Consider the following 9,819-nt stretch of genomic DNA (forward strand, 5'->3'; position numbering starts at 1 on the left):
CGTCGGGTTGAAACGGAACCGAACCGGTTCCTACGAAAAACGGGTAGACCAAACCGGTTCCAGGAACCGGTTTTGTTGTCCACCTCTACGTTACCCCTCAAAAATTTTGAAAAGCCCAAAACTTAACATTTTAAAGTTTTAAAAGCCCAACATGATTAGAGGCCTACCATTTAATTAAAACTTAAAAGTCCAACTTAAATAATCGGTTGAAGGTAGGCATAAACGTGTTACCATGCGCCGGTACGAAACGCGTAACCAAGCACCTGTATACACTAAATAGCTGACCGGATGTGGAGACGCGCGTAATGCTAAACTAGGCCCAGGATGCGTGAAACGCATATCAAGGTGGTTGTATGAGCGAAACGCGTTACCGGGCGCAGGTACACTCAAAATGCATTACCCGGCCCACGAAGCTGGTAACTGGGCACCAGTACACGCGAAACAGGTAATCTAACGCCGGTACATGCAACGCGTAACCAGGCTGGGAAGTGCGAAACGCATTACCAGGCCCCCATACGTGCGAAACGCGAAACCTGCTACCCATACACGCAAAACGGTAAAACGATTTTTCGTTAATGTATGGTCAAAAGAATTTTATACTACCTAAAATTTGGTTCTAGATCCGCCACTAGTTATATGCATTAAATCTCACAACTATAAGATCAGTAATTAAGTCGAAACAAAGTTTGATATATTTACTCTACTTTCTCCTAAGAAATTTCTTACAAGATTCTAAAACACATAAATATTGGAGGTCTAGAAAGCAAGCCTCAATACGGCTTCAAAACATTTAATTCATTCAGAAAAACTCATCAAAACAATCCAAAGCTAAACTAACTAAAGATTTACACCTTCAAGAACAAACAACACATTCAAACTCATCATCAAACTACCTACTAACAACGCCTTCTCAACTTAACCGCTTCGTCTTGTAACAAATAGGGTATCAGTAGGGCTGGTGGCCTCTCCAAGACCGTGTATTCATCCGACTGTCTTCCACCTAACTTCGCCAACAGGTCCGCACACTGGTTCCCGTCTCTTCTGGTATGAATAAGGGTGGCGCTTCGCTCCGTCATCATTTTCTTAATCACATCCAAAATAGCCTTGAGCCCATGTTGATCATCCCTAAGTGTATAATAACCCGAAACTAACCCTACGACAGTTTCACAGTCGGTCTCGATCAACAAGCGCGACAGGTTCTTCTCAGCCACCAGACGTAAGCCACTGTATATGCTCCAGACTTCGGCCTCGAGACTGGTATACGATCTGCCCTCCATCTTGCCCATGTAGCCGCACAACCATCTTCCTTTGCCGTCTCTGATCAAACCCCCGAAGCTTGAGGGACCGGGATTCCCTCGTGAACTCCCGTCCGTGTTTAACCTGAGAAAGTTATCGGCTGATAACATCGGTCGCCTGTTAACAACAACATTAATGTGATGATGATGATGCACATTTGCATTTACATGTTGCGGAAGAACATCGACATGAGTCGCCATATTCTTCTTCTTTTTTTCTGGAAATTGATCGAAGAATTAGAAATATGTTTGTGTGTGTAAGTGAGAATGTGAGATTGATCAGTGCTTATTTATATATGTAGTTAAATCCACTTTAATTAATTACTTGCTCGGTAGTCGGTTAGTCTCTTTTTCAAAATAAATAACAAACAGAAAATAATCAGGTAGTTTTCAAATTTAAAAGATATCAATCTCTGTTCAAAATTAAAAAAAGATATCAATTCATTAATAGGGAAGATACGAATTACGGGTATAATATAATGATAACTAACGGTAATAATTTGTAAAATAAATTAATTGGTAACTTATTGATCAATGATTTATCTTTTAAAGCAACACTACGTTATAAACGGTACGTGTGTGTTAATATAACGATAAATAACAATGATAATCTATAAACTCAATTAACGTTAACGCTAGTCGGTAATTTGTAGAAAAAGATATTTGTTAGTAACTTTTTAGAAAACGTGACTGTTATCTTAATGACAAAAAACATTATAAACCCGACTTTTTTTTTACTTAACTGGTTCCAGGTTGGAACAAGTTTGAAGAAACTCAAAAATCGGGGTTTGACATGTCCGAAACCGGTCTTGCACATAAATAATAGATAAACTTTTGTTGTTGCACTTTTTTTTCTTTTGCTTTTTTACTATACATTTTATGTATCATGGTCGGTGCATCCTATACCATCTTTAAAATATAAACTCTAGATTGATGGTTGATGTAGAGGTAGGGTGTTATAGATTGCTATATAATTTATGACTTACAATCCTACATTGTACTTATGAGGTAACCCCCCCCCCCCCCCCACCCTCCAAATGATTTTTATTATTACTATGCATACATGTAAAATAACTATCAAACCCCATGAATTACGCCGAGTCCATGAACTTTTGTCCCATCCCTAGGAAGTAAGAAATTTATACATTCGCATATATAATTATTCTAGTATAAAAAAAACTTAAGCCCAATTAAACACTACTATAATTATACAAGCATCTCATATAAATATTTAAGCCCACAAATTGTATGTTAATAACTAAATGGCTTAAGTCCAATTGCAAGAATTTAAGCCCATATTGATGTTACAAGTTAAGCATAATATTAGTTACTAGCTTAATGTTTACCTGATGAAGTAAGACTCTAGTGATATGGTGTTCGCCCTCACCATGGGTGAGGTAGTGGGTTTCAATCCTTACAAGCGCAACGCTAGATGAATTTATGGTGGAAAGTTTTGTTGTTAAAAAAAACTAGATTAATTTATAAAGATGGTCGACTGACACCAAAAATTTGATGTAAAAAAAAAACCTAGATTAATGTTTAATCGTGTATATGAAGTTTAGTTTGATTCATTTATTTTTTCACGACCCGACCCGACCCAATCTGATTAGAACCAGATCGACAAAATTCAAAATATGTAGCGATAGTCAACCAAGCCCAAAAAATTTGACCACTGTAAAAACATTTCTGCTATTCAATTTAAGTTTTGAAATTTGGTTTATGATTTGTTGTGATTATTAGTATCATAAAATGTCTAGCATGCAGTAGGTTTTACCCCTTATACTACTAAGTTTATACAGAAACAAATTACCCACATCAAAATAAATCATTATCAGAACAACTAAGATAAAAATAACAATCTATGGACACAAACACTGGTTAGGAAAAATATATTACTTACATAAATTCCATCAAAAAATACAAACGGATTTCATATAATTAAGAAACCAAATTAAAAATAATTAAAAGGAAAAAGCAGACTTCACACTATGCAACCCTCAAAACTTCCTTACAGAACACATCCACCCTTCAATTAATTTATATCTTTTTCACAAGCTTATTCCAACAGGGTAGTTGACTGCTAAGATTACAAGTTGGATTTACTCTGCACAAAATGCAGAACAAAATCAGGTCTATAAAAAGCTTCCAGTTATCATGAAATTGAAGTAGAATCTTGCGTCTTCTTACGTTTCGCTTCAGGCTCTTCCCCTTGTTCTTCATTATTATTATTATTATTATTATTATTATTATTATTATTATTGAGAATCTCGTTCACTGTTTCTGGGCCCAAAAGAGATGCGTGTTTGCTAGTGATCGTCCGTCCGGCCCGCAGTTTTGGGCCCCAATGTCTTTCAGGATTTGGCAGAAAACGGGCCACCTTCTTTGCTTGAGCCTTGCTTAATGATGCAACCGCTCGAGCAAAATTAGCCTGTTAGTAAACATTTCAAAACGGATCAAATTTTGTCCACACTGAAAAGGGAATTTATGGTATTTGACTAATAAAGAAGTGAAACATACCTGAAGCATGGGTTCCTTCGCTAGGATCACACTTCCAGAATGCTCTTGCGGTTGCGCTTTCACAGGATATTTTTTAACCTTAAAACCAACAAAAAGGCGCAAGCTTTAATTAAAGACGGGTTATAAATTTATAACGATTAATGAAAAAAAAACCAGTTTACCCAACAACGCATGATATCCCATATAACCTCCATAGGAGCATCGGATTTTAACCCTAACGGGTTCACATGAGTTCCAGAAATACGGTATCCAGCATTAATTACAGCAGACTTAAATACCACTGCAGAAGGTGAAGTGCACTTTAAGGTTGCACAGAGATTGTGCAAACTCACAAAAAGTGGAACATCTGGTAATTCCTGAATAAATAAATAAATAAAAGTCATGATTTTAAAGAAAGCAAATAATGATTAATGCCTTCAGTTTAAGTGTAACCAATGCTACCTCTGAAATTGTTGTCAACACAGCAGATATTCGGTCAAAAGCAGGATAGTGCGCCTTCATAGACTTCACATCTGATAATATTGATGTTACCCAATCTTGATCATGAATAGGAGCCGACCAAATGGGCCCACCCATGTTATATTTTTTACCACAGTCGGTACACTCTTGGGGAACAATGGGACCAAAGCCCGGGAGATATCTCACAGTCGTATTCTGAAAAAATATTAATGGTCAAGAAATAAGATCTTTAAACATTTTTTAAATGATTATTTTGGGAATAGTTTGCAAGCACGCACCTTAGAGACTGTCCTACCGAGTGGCTGCAGATGAAAAGAATCACAACCAGTACATTGATAAACATATGACAGCTTGAGGGGAGTGTTTTTCATGGCACCTGCTGACCTGGAATAATCGCATAATTTCAAGAAATTTTAAATTATGCCACGATGTTCAAATAACTCGATAGATAAAGTGTACTCACGTGTATATGCGAACAAATACCCGTACATAAAAGTCCATCTGAATGGATAACACAGGGACAATGTATCGCTTGTATCTATTTGCGTGACTCTGTACAAGGTGAAAGTTCTAATTGTTTCTAAAGAAAACAAAGAATTATGATAATATAAATTTAGTTGAAGATTAGAATACCTCAATGCATGCGAGGAGGACCCGCAAAGCCATTTCGTGGCAGTATTTTGCTTTCAGGGGATAGGAACCATATCTAGCTCATAATACAGCAAAAAATGAGTCCATATTGTTTTCAAAATAAATGTGAAGTAAATATAATAAGTAAATTACTTGGAATAGCAGACTTCTCCATTGCCTCCACATAGGACTGCCATATCTGTTGCTGTACACATCAGCATGCCTCCGTCAGCAATTGACTGCACTGCAGAGTCCAGGAACACAGATGGTGAGCCATATGGATCCAGATCAACCTGAAAAACATCAAATTCTTGTTATGCCACAAGATTATAAGTTAATCATGTGACATTGATTTAAATAAAGATAGCGTGTTATACATAACATAAACCATACCATATCAAATTCCTTTGGATGTGTAAGCATATATACTCGAGCATCAGCAAGATTTGATTCCACCTTCGCGCTTGCAACTGAACCGTTGAATTTAATGTTTCTCCTGCAAGCTTCAACAGATGCTGCACAAGAAAACATAACAAGCATGTTTAATCAGTATTCCGATTCATACCAACTATAATTATGAAAGCTAATCCAACCTTTATCATTGTCGAGTGCCACAACCTTCCCGATCCCTTCTACTTCACGAGCATATCTTAGAGCTCTTAACCCTGAAGCAGACAGAGCCTAATAATTCATAAAAAAACACTTATGTTAATCACAACCAACTCTCATAACAAAAAGGGTACACATGAAAAAAAAAAAGTAAAAAAAGATTAAAAACCTCAAGCACTATAGCCTGTTTTAACTCTCCTTGCCCTTTACCCTCTTGTGGTTTTTCGAGCTCTTCATTATCGAGCGTGTCTTCACATTCACCATTAGACTTTCCATTAGGCTTAGGAGAATCACTTCCGGAATCATGATCTTCCGATACCTTTAACACCTTTTTTATTCTTTTAGACAATAGTGCTTTGTGTTCTTCTTTACGTTTCGATATAAACGTGCGCAGAACAGCAATAGACATATCTCTATTGTTAACCTGCAGGTCACACAACTTACTTAATTCTTAAATCTTAATCTATTCAAAACCTTATTCTAAGGTGATAATGCTGTTCCTAATAAGGCAATAAACTTGGATTACTTACTCAAACTAACCATAACCATCATTCTAAACACACATTATTATTATAAAGCAATAAACTTTAAAGCGAAAAAGAGCAATAAAGACCCAAAACTGCATAAATTTATGAATTATTAAAATAAAAAGGTTGACCTGGGTTTTATTGTAAAAGACTTCATTTTGATTATGCATCAAAATCTCAGCTTCTCCTTCTTTAATTATGGTGTAATCACTGAGATCAAACAGCTTCTCTTCCTCCTCTGTTCCCATCTTACACGGCGGCCGGAGTTTGGAAAGTGGTGATGTATGTATGTATAATATATTAATATCAGTCTGCAAATAATATTATGAAACAAACAGGTGTAGTTTGTTTATAAACCGTCTGATGAAAGTGTAAACCCTATTTTGAGTTCACTTTTCTTTTCTTGCCTTCAGTAAGTTGGAAGGGTAACATAATAATAAAGAAAATCTAGAAAAAAATAAATAAATAACAACATAAAGGTGGCTTTTAATGTTATAGAAAAAGAATCTTGATTCTTTATTCATTTTATTTTTTTTTTGAACGGTTAATCTGGATCATGGACGGGCTACTGATTCACCCGATCATCTCAATTTCACTTTCAGGAGGAAACCCATCCCCTGATTTTTGGTCTCAAATGGGATTTAAACCAAAGACCTTCCTCTTATCAAATTGAAGTCTTTGGGATTCTTTATTGATTTATAAGATTTTCTTATAATTTGTTAAAAAAATAAAACTATAGATGGTTATGAAATTTGGAATTAGTAGTTTTATGTTTTTCTCGTCGTGTGCAAAAAATATTTGGATTGAAGATAATCTATAGAGTATTTTGCTCACTTAATAAATAAACTTTATAAATACAAACTTATTAAAGAAGTATAAGAGGCTGTTTGACAAGTGTTGAATCATTAAGTGCTGAATCAATAAGAGATCTGAATGGTTAAGAGAATCTGAGCCATTAAGTGCAGAAACAGTTAAGTCTGTTTGGTTGAACCTCTGAATAACTGTGCAAAATGACTATCCTACCCATCTGAACTATTTCGTGCTGAGTGAAATTTATTTGTTTGGTTAGAACTCTGAATGATAAATAATTATAAAAAGAAAATATAAAACATCATAGAAAATCCAAATTACATATTATTTCGTGCACAAGGTATACATAATAATCATAAATGCAAGTTATGTATCTTTTTTTTTTAACTAAAAAAACGAACTTTCATAACCAACAACGATAGTTATGGTACAATGGAAACTCAACAAGGAGCTGAACTAAACATAAACCACATGAAAACCTAGAAATACCAAATCAAAATCTCCTGCAGCATGACAATGAGAAGCTATAATATTCATGTTCACACCCACCATTTGGGTAGGCCTTCTATTTGGGTTGAGCCATCCAATCATTCAGCCTAAAATTCTTATCCATCTTGTATCTTAACTAGCATTGAAACCCCCGCGTTGTGGTTGGGCGTCAAATCAACCAACCGTTAAACAAAAGTTGTTTTCAAATTTCACCAACATTCGTAGACCAGAGATCCACGGAGTGAAGATCGAGTAAACACATATCCAAGATTAGAAAGCTGCATAATAACAATATAGAATGATCATATATATAATAACAAAACTTCAATAATAAGAATCAATATTCAAAATCTCTTTATACCTTTTCTTAGAAGCTCCATCGCAGCATTTATGCTTATATGATGAGCTGCACAAATAGTAAGTAAAAAATCACACAACTAGCTTAAAAATCAGTCAATTGGTAAATTAATAAGTTTGGAAGCATAGTTTCAGACCTTTGCAATCTTGTGTATCAACCAACTTGTGTGTGCACTCTTCATAGAGCCCAATCAGAAGATCAGAACATCATAAATAAAATTATAATCCAAATTGATTTTCAATGCATATGAAGTTACCGATATAAGCAGGGCCGGCTCGGGGGGGGGGGGGGGGGAATGAAATGGAAGGTGATCTCATCAAAATTTGTCAACTGCCTGAAAGTTGAAGTTCATAAACATATAATTGTAGCATTGAATGTGAATTGAATCCATAAATAATTGAAGCTTTGCTAGAAGCAAATTAATTATTATATTAACATACCACATCTAATAAGTGTATTTGAGGGTAAATAAGGTGTGGCAGTCTGGTATCAAATTGAACTTGTGGACAATAATAAACTTCAATTATAACTTTATTGATGACATTAACCAAACGTAAAACAATATAATCTAAGTCATAGTTCATGGCACACATACCGAATCATTAGAACAAACTCACACTTCCGGATTCTCTCATCTAATCTCTTAGAAGCCAGCAACTTGGCATGCTAATCAGTTGCACTGCATTTAACTGGGCTTTTTTGTACTCGTCCTCACAACCTCATTAGAACAAGCGCACACTTCCGGATTCTCTCTTCTAATCTCTAAGAAACCGTTGGTTACCGTTTTAAAATTTTAAAACCGACTGACCGGGAGTTAAATAAAAAAACTGACTACCGGTTTGAATGGTTTACTGGTTTGAAACCGAGCCCTTAACACCCCTAGTTTGAACGGTTTGATAACTTAAACTTGTTTGAAGTTAGACAACCAACACAGTTAAGGATATACGAAACTGAACACACATTTGATCAATTTCTTATGCTAATAACTCAATACATGATTACAGCATTATATAAAAGATTATGTCATACTCTAATAGCATTCAAAATCTAAGAAAGTGGGCCATAAACTGAAATTAACACATGTGATGAAGAGATAGCCCCTTGATATAAACGCAAACACAATATACATGACGAATCCCACTTTATTTCACCATTTTGGTGAAAAATAGAATTGAAACCCTAATTTCCATAAATTATGACCAATCCTATCAATCATAAATAATCCTTGTTATAAAGTATAATCATATGCTTAGCAATTCGGAAATAAAATGGGAGTTGCAGATTGTTTGAAGAGGTTATGTTGTGTCTAGGGTTATTCTTGTCTCTATTGTCACTCTGTGCGATTCAGAACTAACAACAACCGATTGTATGAGTGTGTGGGCGTTTTCAGCCATTTATGTTGGATATGGTCTAAAAGTTATTATTTTATAATGGAATTACTCCATGAACGTCTTTTAATTGATTTTTTTATTGTTCATATATAGCTTCTTATATTGAAGATATAAAGGTGAAGAATGAGTGAATGCCATGCGAATAACATATTAGAATTACGCCTATCAAGATTCTAAATCACTTATGATGATAAAATAGGTAGAAAACAATGTTGTACGTTTTATATATCATTTTAATTATGATAAAATGCACATATCACCACCATAAATCCACAAATGATTTTGGAACATGGTGCAATTCATGCATGTTTATTATCATTTTTACTTTAGGATTAATCAGATTGTATCATATACACAATTACACATGGAGTCTTTAAGCACTAAACAACATAGTCGTCTTCAAGAATTTAAATACCTCGGACGAACCGAAATAAAAAGGCCCATAGCCTTAATGAGTAACGAAATATATAAGGTAATTTTTTTAAGCGAGGCTTAATGTTATAACAATAAACATAGAAAAATATATTATTAAAATCAAATACCGTAATAACTAACGATTAACCAATGATTCGTGAAACTCTTCTAACATTGGAAAAAAAAATAGCTAGGTCCTTAGTAGCTAGCTTGGTCAACCGAAGAGGAGCCTAGTGGTTAACAATGAACCAACAGTGGTGGCCGGTTGGGTTGGTCGTTGTTTAGCATTTGCAAAGAAGGAATGAACCAAAGAGAAATTT

The 9,819-nt window shown here is 35.0% G+C and overlaps 1 protein-coding gene across 2 annotated transcripts; it reads right to left on the reverse strand.

Moving 5' to 3' along the window:
- Positions 1-3,443: 3,443 nt before the first annotated feature.
- LOC143536380 (tRNA (guanine(26)-N(2))-dimethyltransferase 1-like) lies at positions 3,444-6,283 on the reverse strand. Of its 2 annotated transcripts, XM_077030383.1 has the most exons (12): positions 6,169-6,283; positions 5,680-5,934; positions 5,495-5,582; positions 5,295-5,416; positions 5,055-5,194; positions 4,905-4,977; positions 4,735-4,823; positions 4,550-4,655; positions 4,254-4,466; positions 3,974-4,168; positions 3,813-3,890; positions 3,444-3,723 (listed from the first exon to the last, which is right to left on the reverse strand). In XM_077030383.1, the coding sequence occupies exons 1-12, from the start codon at positions 6,205-6,207 to the stop codon at positions 3,448-3,450; spliced, it is 1,674 nt and encodes a 557-aa protein (XP_076886498.1). In that variant the 5' UTR covers positions 6,208-6,283; the 3' UTR covers positions 3,444-3,447. The 2 variants fall into 2 exon arrangements, with proteins under 2 accessions (XP_076886498.1, XP_076886499.1); XM_077030384.1 differs by lacking the exon at positions 6,169-6,283 and having other exon boundaries at positions 5,721-5,800.
- Between the last annotated feature and the right edge of the window lie 3,536 nt (positions 6,284-9,819).

This window comes from Bidens hawaiensis, unplaced genomic scaffold (assembly GCF_021521415.1).
Source record: "Bidens hawaiensis isolate Kalapana, Puna unplaced genomic scaffold, B.hawaiensis_p1.1 tig00010796_1, whole genome shotgun sequence".
NCBI lineage: Eukaryota > Viridiplantae > Streptophyta > Magnoliopsida > Asterales > Asteraceae > Bidens > Bidens hawaiensis.